Source organism: Charadrius vociferus, unplaced genomic scaffold, assembly GCF_000708025.1.
Source record: "Charadrius vociferus isolate BGI_N301 unplaced genomic scaffold, ASM70802v2 scaffold67, whole genome shotgun sequence".
NCBI lineage: Eukaryota > Metazoa > Chordata > Aves > Charadriiformes > Charadriidae > Charadrius > Charadrius vociferus.
The window spans coordinates 22,683-35,896 of NW_009649485.1; the positions used below are offsets into that span (position 1 = coordinate 22,683).

Genomic DNA, 13,214 nt, shown 5'->3' on the forward strand with positions numbered 1-13,214 from the left:
TTCTGTTTGAGCAACTGCCCCATGCTAACTGGCCCTGTATCCGCTCCAGCCTTCCAAGGGGGCTGAGGGCTTGCAGGGTGTCCCAGGGCCTCCTGAAGCATGGCCTCATGCCCTGCTGCCCATTGCACCCCACTGCCCATTGCAACCCTGCATGTGCCTCCAGCCAAATCCCACTTTGTGCCACCCATGTCCCACACACTCATGGGACTTCTCCACTGGCTCTGCACTTGGCAGACCCATTGGTGGTCCAGATCCGTGCGGGCTGTGTGCTGCACCCCAATAGGACAACCTGGGGCTTCATGGATGTCGGGGAGGGTGGCAGAGACCTCATAGCTTTCAAGGTGGAGAAGCAGCGCTGGGAGCCCCGGCAGCCAACCCAGCTAGCAGAGCTGGTCAGCAAGTCCTTCACCAGCAAGAAGTCCATCACAGCGCTCCTGGAGCACCTCCTCTCCATCTCCTGCCAGAGCCACATCCTCACCCTGTGTAGGTACGGGAGAGCTGATCTGGAGAGACAAGGTAAGACCCTCCCTGACCCTGGCACAGCCACCCCAAAGACCCACAAATACTGGGGCCAAGTGGTGCCCCACCAGGGCTCCCCACACCCCTTTGCTCTCGCCCCCCAGAGCTGCCTGTGGCCACGGTCTTCGCCCGCACACCCAAACCAGACCAGCTCCTGCTGGTTTGCCATGTCACTGGCTTCTACCCACGGCCCATCAGCGTGGCCTGGCTGCAGGATGGACAGGAGGTGCCGCCGGGCCCAGCACTCAACACCAGCACCATCCTGCCCAACTCCGACCTCACCTACCAGATCCGCAGCATCCTGGCCGTGGCCCCCTGTGACGGGCACAGTTATGCTTGCCGTGTGCGCCACCGCAGCCTGGGCAATGGCAGCCTCCTCATCCCATGGGGTAGGTGCCACCCATGGGGATGGGGCACAGGGTGCAGGCAGCAGCCACTGGCCCTGCATGGGGCAGCTCCTGCCTAGTGCTGCCACACTCACATGGCCACCCTCTTCTCTCCCTGTCCCAGAAAACTGCAGTGCAGCTCCAACCGCTGGCATCACCATCGCAGTGCTGCTCCTTGTGGCCGCAGCCTCTGCCGGGGCAGTTTGGTGGTGGAAGCGCAGGTGAGGTCTCCCTCCCACTGTCTACTCTCAGGTTTATGGGCAGATGGGTTGGACCAGGGGTTGCAGCAGCAGCTCTGCAGTGATGAACTCCCCGGCTCTGGCCACAGCTCACAGCACCCCTTCCCCCCTTTTCCACAGGAAAGGTAACGAGGGCACATGGGAGACTCAGGAATTCATCATCTGAAGCCTGGCTGCCTGCCCAGAAATGAGCTCACTCACCACCAGCTCATCTCTTCTCCCATCCCAGACCCATCAGCACTGACAGGGGTTTGCTCTGGAAAACCACCGCATTAAACAGCCACAAACTTCCCCAGCTGCACGTGGCTTCTGTGGCTCTCACCCTCCTTCCCACTCACGAGGTCCCCCAGGAAACCCCCCAGCATGCTGCAGAGACCCCACATTGCAACCAGGAAGACTCTGCCTTTTCCTGGACACTGGCCAATGTTTCAGGCATGTCAGGAGAAGCAATTCATCTGCCAACCTCTCCCACATCTCCACATTTCCATGGCCAGTGTCTGTCCCTGGCAGATGGGCAGTGACAATCTGGGGCCAGACCAGCCTGGGGCCACTGGGTGGGATGGGGGACAGAGCAGTCCACAAACCAGGGAGAGACGGAGTGATTTGAGCTGTTCTGCTGGGGAGAGATGGGAAGGGAGGACCCAAGCGACATCTCCAACAACCTGGCACAGGGATGCATTTTGAGCAGGTGTGAAGCCACTCTCGCTCCAGTGCTGATCTCATCCTCTGTCCAGGATGGGTTTGGGTTGGGATCTCCTCCACTCTTGACTCCTACCTCTACACTCGACTCCTGCCCCTGCAAAAGCTCTGTGGGTTACCCTCGGATCGCTCAGCAATTATCATCACGGGCAAAACAGACTCAACTTTGGGAAATTAATTTAATTTATTGCCAGTCAAGATCAGGTAGCATAATGAGAAATAACAACAAATCTAAAAACGCCTTCCCCCTACCCCTCCATTCTTTCTGCACGCAACTTCACTCTTGACTTCTCTGTCTCCTCCTTCCAAGCGGCACAGCGTGATGGGGAATGAGGACTGCCATCAGCTTATTATGTACTGTTTCTGTCACTCCTTCCTCCTCACCCTGCTCCAGCATGGTGTCCCACCCATAGGAGACAGTCCTTCATGAACTTCTCCAGCATGGGTCCTTCCCACGGGCTGCGGTTCTTCAGTGATAGAACAAGAGGTAACAGGCACAAACTTGAACATAAGAAGTTCCATCTAAACATGAGGAGGTACTTCTTTACTTTGAGGGTGGCAGAGCACTGGAACAGGCTGTCCAGAGAGGTGGTGGAGTCTCCCACACTGGAGTCATTCGAAACCCACCTGGACGCCAGGTGACCCTGCTCTGGCAGGGGGGGCTTGGACTAGATGATCTCCAGAGGTCCCTTCCAGCCCTGACCATTCTGTGATTCTGTGATGAACTGCTCCAGCATGGGTATCCAGGAATGGACTGCTCCAGCACAGGTCCCCCATGGAGTCACAAGTCCTGCCAGGAGCCTGTTGCAGCACAGGCTCTCCATGGGGTGACAGCCTCCTTCAGGCACATCCACCTGCTCTGATGTGGGGTCCTCCATGGGCTGCAGGTAGGTATGTGCGCCACTGTTGTCCTTCACCATGAGCTGCACAGGCACCATGCCTGGAGCATCTCCTCCTCTTCCTTCTTCACTGACTTTGGTGACTCCATAGTTGTTTCTCTCACATATTCTCATTTCTCTCTCTCAGCTGCTGTTGCACAGCCATTTTTACCCCTTCTTAAATATGTTATCACAGAGGAACTATCAATATTGCTGACTGGATCAGCCTTGGCCAGCGGCAAGTCTGTCTTAGAGATGGCTGGAACTGGCTCTGTTGGACATGGGGGAAGCTTCTGGCATCTTCTCACAGAAGCCACCCCAGCAGGCCTCCTGCTACCAAAAACTTGCCACATAAACCCAATACGCTCTGCCAGGGGTCTACAGGGTAAAGCTCTGGAGGTTACCACAGGAGGAAGGAAAGGCCATCATGGGCTGGTCTCAGCCTACACCTCCTTGAGCGTTAGGGTGCTGCTGCAGTCAGGAAGGATGCCCACTGCAGCCAGGAGTGATGACTTTGCACCCACCCAAATCCCCTGGCACTCACAGCCACCAGCCAGAGGGGCCCAGCCCAGCCCTTCACCAGCCACATCACCTCCCCTTGGGGAACACACTCAGCCAGGCCCTCCCCAAAACCTCAGCATGAGCCTCATTGGCTACTGACACCACCAGAGCTGCCCAGGCAGAGCAGCCCTGGGGAGAAGTGTGTGGTCACAGCTTGCGTGGCCCCTTCCTCCTTCTGCTACACGTGCTCCTGCACACTTGCCACGGGCACCATGCAGCCCCCTTGCCACCTCCTCATCGTCTTCCTTCTCCTCCTCCCTGGGATGTGGGCAGATCCAGAAGGTAAGTGGCTCACCCATCACCTGTTCCCATCGCTGCACTTGCAGAACCCCACAGAGATGGCAGGGAGTGGGCACAGACAGGCCACTGACCCCATCACCAACGGGCCACTCCACCCCCTCCCCTCCACAGCACCCAAAGGTGCCCCATCCTTGCCCACCTGCTTGGGGTTTCCTGCCCCACACCATCCTGCCCAGCTCTGTTCAGGCACCTGAGCAGCCAAGGGGCAATGGGTCCCTAAGCCAGGCCAGGGGTGCTGGGGTGCCCCCAAAGACACCTTCCTCCTGCAGGGACCCTGCGGTCAGCAGGGGTTCTCAGCCCCTCATGGTGCAACAGACCTGCACTGATCTCCAACCCATTGAGCAGGTCCTGAGTCACCCTTAGTCTGCAGGATCACTTCTCTTGCAATTCAAGGTTCCCTGGATCATCTGCATTCTGCCCCTGTGAAACAGTGCTTCAAGGTTCCTTCTGTAGCTACAAGAAGCCCTGCATCCTTAGCCCGTGTTTCCCATTCCAGGGGCAGGCACTTACTGTGCCCTGGTCAGGGGGGCACACACTGCTCCAAAACAGGCTTCACTCTGCCCTGCTTACTACCGCAGCCTCATTCAGCACTATGCCATTGAAATCAGTCTCCTGCCTCCTGTTAGGTTTCAGCCTTGAGCACTGCTCAAGAGCCCCTAAACTGAAGTGAAATGCCCCTCCCTCCCATCCCCCCCGACCCTCTGCACTGTGTGCAGGCCTTCAGTGGATCCAGGTCCCGGCACAGGTGCTCCTTGCTGGGAGAAGCTTCACCCCAAATCATCACCAAGGTCCCCCCTGCCATCCCTTCCACACAGCTAAGGGACAGCTCCCAAAGGTCACATCGGGGAGGTAGATGGCTAAAAAAGGGAAATTAGCGGAGAAACAGGGAGAAGCTCAGAGAGCCCACCGAAGGAAAATGCAAACTGAGTGAAACCAGGGGATTTCCCCCACCCTGCCCGTCTGCCCCATCTTGCCCTGACTGTCCCCAGGGACACTGCAAGCCACCCTTCCTCCTGGGGCCACCCACCAGCACTACAGCCAGCAGTCCCCTGATCTTCTCATCCTCATGCACCCAAATACTGCTTCCTCTCCCCTCTCTCTGCACAGGGTCTTGTAAACTCCACCTTTTCCAAACCTTCGTCTTCCACAACACCAGCTTTGTGGACATTTCGGCCTGGGGCACCCTGGAGGACATCGTCTTTGCTACCCTGCAGAAATACACCTGGAACATCGTCTACCTATACCCATGGGTCTACCCAGCCCTGCCTGCAGCAGAGTGGGAGAACCTGCAAAACCTCTTCAGGGTCTATGTGCACAACTTCATCCTGTCCCTGTCTGGAGATGCCGGGCTGTACCAGACACCCTGTGAGTACCAGGTGCCCAGCACCTCCTTACCTAAGGCAGGGAGCTGTGAGAAGGATCTCAGAGCCACCAACAACAGCTTTCCCAAACTGGGGCTGGCAGGAAGGCAGAGACTTGGGCTTCATCCTGCACCAGCAAGACCTCCAAACCACCCTGTCCTGTACAGAGGTCACATGGGGCCATCCTGGTCCCCAGCACAAACCTTGACCGCATTTAGCTCCACTTACACCTTCACAACAGTCCCTCCTATTGCTCTCCAAGCACCCCAAATCCCACCAGAAAAGCCATCTGAAGAAGTGGAGTAGAAGGTCAAAGGGGCCTCTCTGCTCCTGTCTGTGGGACAGTACACACAGAGGAATTGCCTGGCCCCTCATGCCGATGCAGCGCTGGTTAACCAAGGGCAGGATGCTGGGCAGAGTGCCACAGTCCTCCTACTCGCCCACATCCCATGTTCTGTCACTCCCTCAAAGCAGTGCTTACCACTTTGCCATGGCTCCCAACCCTGCTGTGGGCAGAGGTAGCTTGAGGACAATGAGCTACAGGACACAAGGCCTGCTGGTAACAGATGGGAAAAACCTATTTTGCAGGGGGAAAAGGGTTCTAGGACCAGAGTTAGCAGGGCTCATTGAGAGAGCTTTAAACTAGATTGGAAGGGGGATGGGGATGTAACTGGGCTCACCAGAGAGGCGCCTGGGGGTAGTAGCCCAGCACTTGTGGGGAAGAGTGCTAGTATTTTTGAGAATCAGAAGGCCTACCAGACCTCAAGGGCAAAACCCACACACTCAACTGCCTCTCTGAAATGCTTGTACACCAATATACACATCATTGGGAACAAACAAGAAGAATTAGAGATCTGTGTGTGGTCACAGGGCCATGATCTCATTGCAATTAGTGAGACATGGTGGTATAGCTCACACCTCCGGGAACTGCCCAGTTTAGGAGGAACAGGGAACTGCTGGAGAGGGTACCACAAAGGGCTATGAAGATGATTAGGGGACTGGAACATCTTTCTCATGAGGAACGGCTGAGGGACTTGGGTCTTTTTAGTCTGGAGAAGAGAAGACTGAGCAGGTATCTTATCAATGCTTAGAAATACTTAAAGGGAGGGTGTCAAGGGGATGGGAACAGTCTTTATTCAGTGGTGCCCAGTGACAGGACAAAAGGTAATCAGCACAAACTTGAACATAGGAAGTTCCATCTAAACATGAGGAGGAACTTCTTTACTTTGAGGGTGGCAGAGCACTGGAACAGGCTGTCCAGAGAGGCTGTGGAGGCTCCCACTCTGGAGACATTCAAACCCCGCCTGGATGCTGTCCTGTGCAACTGCTGTAGGTGACCCTGCTCTGGCAGGGGAGTTGGACTAGATGGTCTCCAGAGGACCCTTTCAACCCTGACCATTCTGTGATTCTGTGACTCAGGACAGGTTTCTCACCCACAATTTCCAACTGGTGTAAAGCAGAATGACTCCCAGTGACATGGGAGAAGAAAATACAGAATATAGAATATAGAATATAGAATATAGAATATAGAATATAATAAAATAGAATAGACTAGTTCAGTCTAGTATCAGTAGTTAGTAGCACTATTAGTTCAGTTTAGTTCAGTTGGAAGGGACCTACAACGATCACCTAGGCCAACTGCCTGACCAATTCAGGGGTGACCAAATGTTAAGGTAAATTATTAAGGGCATTGTTCAAATGCCTCATAAACACTGACAGGCCTGGGGCATTGACCACCTCTGTAAAGAAAAGTTTTCTAATGTCAAGTCTGAACGTACTCTGACAAGGCTTTGAACCATTCCCATGCATCTCATCCCTGGATCCCACGGAGAAGAGATCAGCACCTCCCTCCCTATGTCCCCTCCTCAGGAAGCTGTAGAAATCAATGTGATCAACCCCCAGCCTTCTTTTATCCAAACTAGACAAGCCCAGAGTCCTCAGTTGCTCCTCATAGGACACACCTTCCAGCCCCTTCACCAGCTTTGTTGCCCTCCTCTGGATGCGTTCAAGGACCTTCACATCCTCCTTAAATGGTGGGGCCCAGAACTGCACACAGTGCTCAGGGTGAGGCCGCACCAACAGTAAATACAGCAGGATAATCCCCTCTCTGGACCCGCTGATTATACTGTGTTTGATGACCCCCAGGGTGCGGTTTGCTCTCTTGGCTGCCAGGGCACACTGGTGACTCATACTGAGCCTGCTGCCAGCTAGCACCCCCAGATACCTTTCTGCATTGTCGCTCTCCAGCAACTCCCCTCACAGTTTATATTTGTGTCCAGTGTTACTCTGTCCCAGGTGCGGAATCTGGCATTTGATCTTGTTAAATTTCATGCCATTGATGATTGCCCAATGCTCCAATCTGTCTAGAACCTTCTGCAAGGTTCTAGACTCAAGAGAGTCAATAGCACCTCCCAGTTTTGTATCATCAGCAAAATTGCTAATGGTGTATTTCACTCCTGCATCCAGACCATTCATCAAAATATTGAACAGCACTGGCCTTAGGACTGAGCCCTGAGGAACGCTGCTGTTGACTGGTCGCCAGCTAGATGTAGCTCTGTTCACTACAACGCTTTGAGATATGCCCTTCAGCCAGTTCTTCACCCAGCACACCATGAACCTGCTCAGCTCACAGTTGGACAACTTGTCCAGAAGGATGCCTTACTAAAATCCAGAAAAACTACATCCACCACCTTCCCTTCACTCACTAGGTGGGTGACTTTATCATAGAAGAATATCAAATTTGTCACAGGATTTTCCCTCTGTGAACACATAGTGACTGTGCCTGATAATTGCATTGTCCTTTAAATGCCTTTCAGTAGCACACAGTAGGATCTTCTCCATAATTTTTCCAGCTACTGAGGTTAGACTAACAGGTCTGTAGTTTCCTGGGTCTTCCCTCACACCCTTCTTGTAAATTAAAATAACGTTCACTAGCTTGCAGTCAGCAGGGACCTCCACAGACTCCTGAGACCTTTGGTAGACAATCAAGAGGTGTCCTGCCTTAACATCCACCAGCTCCTTCAGTACTCTGGGATGAATCCCATCAGGCCGCATGGACTTGTGAACATTGAGCTGATACAGCTGGTTCCTTACAATCTCGGTGTCCGCAAATGGAAAGTCACTGCTTCCAGAGTTGTGGTCATCTGACTTAGAGGACTGGGCCACCCAAGGCAAAAAAAGCATTGAATGCCTCCACTTTCTCTTCATCCCTATTAGTCAGGTGACCATCTTCAACAAGTATCAGTCCAATGTTTTCTTTAGACCTCCTCTTGCTATTAACATACTTTAAAAAACCCTTCGTGTTGCCCAGCACAACACTGCCTAGTTTCAGCTGTAATTGAGCTTTGGCCTTTCATGTCTTCTCAATGGGAAAAATGACTTGGGGTGCCGAGGGAAGGGGGAAATGGTTGTGCTTAAAGAAGCGGGTGCAATTTTGGGCTCCAGCTCCAGCTGCACTCATGATGCCCCTTGTTCCGTCCAGACCCCTTTGTGATCCAGTGTGCAACCGGCTGTGACTTGTATCCCAATGGCTCCTATACAAAATTCTACCATCTCGCCTACAACGCCCACAATTTCCTCAGCTTTCATGTGGACAGCAGCCACTGGGAGAGAGAGCAGGAGAGAGAGCTGGCAGCACACGTTGAAAGGCAGTTCAACACCTTCACTGGCTTCTCTGCGACCCTGCAACACCTTCTCAATGTCACCTGTGTTGACCACATGAAGAAATTCATCGAGTATGGGAGGGCAGCTCTGGAGAGACAAGGTGAGACCCTCCCTGACCCTGGCACAGCCACCCCAAAGACCCACAAATACTGGGGCCAAGTGGTGCCCCACCAGGGCTCCCCACACCCCTTTGCTCTCGCCCCCCAGAGCTGCCTGTGGCCACGGTCTTTGCCCGCACACCCAAACCAGACCAGCTCCTGCTGGTTTGCCATGTCACTGGCTTCTACCCACGGCCCATCAGCGTGGCCTGGCTGCAGGATGGACAGGAGGTGCCGCCGGGCCCAGCACTCAACACCAGCACCATCCTGCCCAACTCCGACCTCACCTACCAGATCCGCAGCATCCTGGCTGTGCCCCCTGATGATGGGCACCACTACGCCTGCCGTGTGCACCACCGCAGCCTGGGCAATGGCAGCCTCCTCATCCCATGGGGTAGGTGCCACCCATGGGGATGGGGTGCAGGGAGCTGGCAGAGGCCCCTGGCCCCATGCAGGCACCTGGAGGATGGTGTGTCAGCCTCTGATGGCAGCTCTGGCCATGGCCTCCTGTGGACCCACAACCCCTGTCTCTCATCTCTCCTCCAGACAGCTCCAACATAGCTCTCGGTGTCAGCATCACCCTTGTGGTGCTGCTGGCTGTTGCTGCAGCCCTCGCTGGGGCCATCTGGCACTACAGGCGCAGGTGAGATCTCCTACTCACCCAGCTGCACCAGCCCCATTGGCTCCAGGCCATGGCAGGTGGGAGCTGCCTGGCCAGGTCTGCTTGCCCTTGTCCAGCCTCACTCACTTCCTCCTCTCCTGCAGGCGCTGAGAGCATGTGACATACCACTCCAGGGATGCTCTGGGACCACACTGGCCCCCCACATCTCCCAGATAATAAACAGCTAATTAACACCACCATGCATGTGGGAACTCCTGGTGTGCTCTGTCCAGTGGCCACAAACACATGGCATCATGTGGCTCCTGCCCACCCCAGGGCAGATGGGAAGAGCCTTGGTGCAGCTCAGGGGCATGCCTACATGCCTCATCCCAGGGTGAAACACTGGGACAGCCCCCCAACACCAACAGGGTGTCCCTGGCCCCATCCCCTAGTCCTGGGGGGCACCAGGCTTCCCAAAAAGCAGCATGACTCAGCCAGTGCCAACGCAGGCTGGGGCAGTGATGCAGCAGGGCAACGGAGGACCATGTTCCCCCCACCCACCCTTCTGGGGCCACATCAGCACCTCGGCACCACATCCTAGTCCCTGGTGACAACAGGCACGGGGCCAGCATGCAGCTTGGGGGCATGGGGAGCCCAGGCACACGGCCAGCTGTGGGAATGGGGTTTGCCTCCCTTGTGGGAAATACAGCCACGCTGTGGCAAATCCACCCAGTTCAGTGCTGGGGGGTAGCAGCACAGAGAGGACAGAGATGTCTGTACCACACAGGGCCAGGATTTCTGGGCACCTGTGGCAGCAAAGGAAGTTCCTGTGAGGGACAGTGGATGTGGCCCACAGCCAGGCAGCAAGCCACCGGCACCAGGGGTAGGAAAGAGGAGTTGGGTCACCCGCATTGACCCAGGTGTCAGGGTGCTGCCATGCTGATGGGGGATCCCACCTGTAGCGACGGGGATGGCCTTGCTCCGACCCAAGTTCCCCCAGACCTTGTGGCCACAGGCCAGGGTGCCCCAGCCTCGCCTTCCCATCCTCCTGGGTGACCTGTTACTTGCTCGCCCTCGCGCCCCTCCTCATCCCCCTTCCCACCCCAACCTTGTCCTCTTCCCCCATCCCTTCTGTGCCCCCCCTCCCCCCCCCCTTCCTCACCCCAAACTGCCCCTCCCCTGTTCTCCTTCTGCAGCCCCACCTGTTCCCACGGGTTCCTTCCTCCTCCCCACATGTCACTGTGCCCCTGTGATAAATAACTTAGTCCCAAATCGGGTTGCAATTTAAGTTTACAATTTATTAAATGAATAAATGCAAGCAAACAGCGCTGGGTGCGCCGGGAGCCTCTGCTCTACCAAGACGCACACCATACAGTTCCTGTTTCTGGTTTATATCCTTTCTGCTAATACACATTCTTTAAAAGGTGGGTCTATGCGAATAAATTCCAGGAGTAGGCTTATCTCTTTCTGCGCATGCCCTCGGGGTCTTCTTGGCTCCCATCTGGTGGTCTTCCTGGCTGCTTTTAGGATTACCCCAGATTCCATGTATGCGCATGGCCTTCCTGGCTCACCCTTAGGATGTCTCCAGATTCCATGCATGTGCATGGCCTTCCTCAGCTCACCCTTAGGGTGACTCCAGATTTTTATGGCTTGACACCATACGGTTAACAGCAAAACCGGTCCAGACTAACACACAAGTATGTCTTTTACAAAAAGCTAAAACTATATACGTTAACCACTCCATTTCTCTTAGGCCTGCGGTTATACAAGGGTATATAAGACAGAAAGTCACATTTCACCATGCGGCCCTAGCATTAGTCCATATTGACACGAATCAGGTGAACACATTTCACACCCCTACCTCATGCCACAAGGGCAAGACAGGGTCATGCAGACCCCATGCTCATGGCTTGATGCCTGGCCCAGGACCCCCAGCAGCAGCCTGCACTCAAGTGTAAACATGCTAACGGTCACTTGCCGAGGAGACCAGCTTCAGTACAGGTAAGTCTGCACTGGGGAAGGGGATCGGAGGTGAAAAGGGCTGGCAAGGGGCTCTTTTGGGGCTTTTCAAAGCTGGAGAAAGCAACTAGCTTGCCCTCATGTTTGTGTTGAAACCGACAGCTTGGGGTAGGGCTGCTGACGCGGCAGGGGCGGAGCCAGCACCACTCACAGCAGTTCTAAATGAGCTGTAAAGGAGCACAGCGAGTCCACTCGCTGCGCACCCGCACCCGGCAAGTGGGCGGCCAGAGAGCGGCACCCAGGACGGCACCTGGGAGCACCTCAGAAGGGCGGACCCCCTGAGTGGGTGGACTGACCGGGCCAACAGGGCCTGATAGGTTGCTTGGAAGGGTGCTGCATCTCTACCAACTCGGTCAGGTAAGCCATGGTATCTACCCAGCAGAGAACCATGGCCCCAAAGAACTGTGCACGCACCAGCTTCACAGATGATACTGCTTCACTGGCAGAGCTCTTGTGTGAACATGTTGCCACCCAGGCGTCGGGCTGCAGCGTGTGCCCTGCTTTCATGCCAGTGTCAGACGGCGGCAGTGAGCATGGCTGTGGCAGGTGTGCCCAGGTAGAGGAGCTCCTGTGCTTAGTGATGGAGCTCAGGGAGGAGGTAAGTAGGTTGAGGGTTATCAGGGAATGTGAGAGGGAGATAGATGCCTGGAGTCGCATCCTGTCTCCATGTGTTGTGTTAAAGGGGCAAAGTAGTTTTGGCAGAAAATAAACCCCCTTGCATTCTAACACTCCTCACCGAGGGGGCAGATGAGGTGCGGCTAGGTTTAAATTCTGAGTGATGCCCAATTCACCACTATCAGTCCAGGCGCGTTAAATGTATTAAACTGTTATGGTTCTGGACACACTAACAGCAGACTGCACCTTCAGCCCACTCGTGCTCATGAACTAACATGGCCTCGCCTCAGTCGCGTTCAGTGAGAAAACCCAAATGACTAGCTGCCTACACAGTGCAGTTTATTTAAACAACAGATACACAAGTTCTTTTGGATTGCCGGTGATAGTGACTGTCTGCAAAGCATGTGCAAATACTAAAAATGCTAGCAATATAGCTCGGTTAACAAAAGCGCTAAGTTCTAAAACTACTCTATATAGAGATTTCTAAGTTTCCCGGGCAAGCACTTGGTATAGTCAAGTGTTTGAATCTAACCCACTAGTGTCCTTATGGGGGGGGAAGAGAGGCTCAGCCTGGGACTGACTGGTCCCAGAAGTCCACGATAGTGTCTTCCCTCACATCCCCCATTTCTCGGGCTATTTTTATACTATTTGTTATCTTCAAGGTGGAGTTTGAGTGACTCTAGTCATAAATACTTTTATTATGATTGGTGTAAAATTTTCTCACCTCGCATTTAAAGGTATAGTTTAGGAAAAATTCAGGGCACAGACTCAAGGAGGAGTGGTCACACCTTGGAGGTGGGTAGCCTTTGGGATGGAGGTGTGTTTTGGTATTATAATGACATTATAATGAGCAAAGTTCACTAAAGGACAGCATTTTGTTAGAAAGTGACAGATTGTTGGCTCAGGGTAACAAGTAGACAGTTTATCAGTTCTATAAGACCTTTGAGGACTCTCTTTGGTCCCCAAGTCCCCAGTTTATCACAGGGTTTTAGCTGCAGTGTCTCCACTCTGTCCCATCTTTCGCACTGTTTTCTTTCTGTGGTGCCATCTCGTTCCTGTGTCTGCTGGATTATCTCAGGGTTTGGCCTTGGAGTCTCCACTCCACTCCACTCCCCATGTTGCTTTGCAAGCAACAGTGTACAGGGAATCGCAGATGTAGTGGATTCTTCACATACCAGCTGCAGCTGTGTCTTACCCTAGAAGCCTTTTGATTTTATACCTTTCCTTAATGTGTGACCAATGCTGTATTATCGATCATTTTTAGTAATCATTCCA

At 54.0% G+C, this 13,214-nt stretch overlaps 2 protein-coding genes across 2 annotated transcripts in view; both read left to right on the forward strand.

Moving 5' to 3' along the window:
• The window catches only part of LOC104290759 (T-cell surface glycoprotein CD1b-3-like), a 3,287-nt gene extending 1,977 nt beyond the window's left edge, over positions 1 to 1,310 (forward strand). The window contains exons 3-6 of the mRNA XM_009889907.1: positions 235 to 516; positions 624 to 908; positions 1,030 to 1,126; positions 1,265 to 1,310. Of these exons, the coding sequence (XP_009888209.1) occupies positions 235 to 516; positions 624 to 908; positions 1,030 to 1,126; positions 1,265 to 1,310 (710 nt within the window). The remainder of the gene's footprint in view (positions 1 to 234; positions 517 to 623; positions 909 to 1,029; positions 1,127 to 1,264) is intronic.
• Positions 1,311 to 7,976: 6,666 nt separating this feature from the next.
• On the forward strand, positions 7,977 to 9,351 carry LOC104290785 (antigen-presenting glycoprotein CD1d-like). Its single transcript, XM_009889942.1, has 4 exons — positions 7,977 to 8,043; positions 8,425 to 8,706; positions 8,814 to 9,098; positions 9,251 to 9,351. Exons 1-4 carry the CDS (start codon positions 7,977 to 7,979, stop codon positions 9,349 to 9,351), a joined length of 735 nt encoding a protein of 244 aa, XP_009888244.1.
• The last annotated feature ends 3,863 nt before the right edge of the window (positions 9,352 to 13,214 follow it).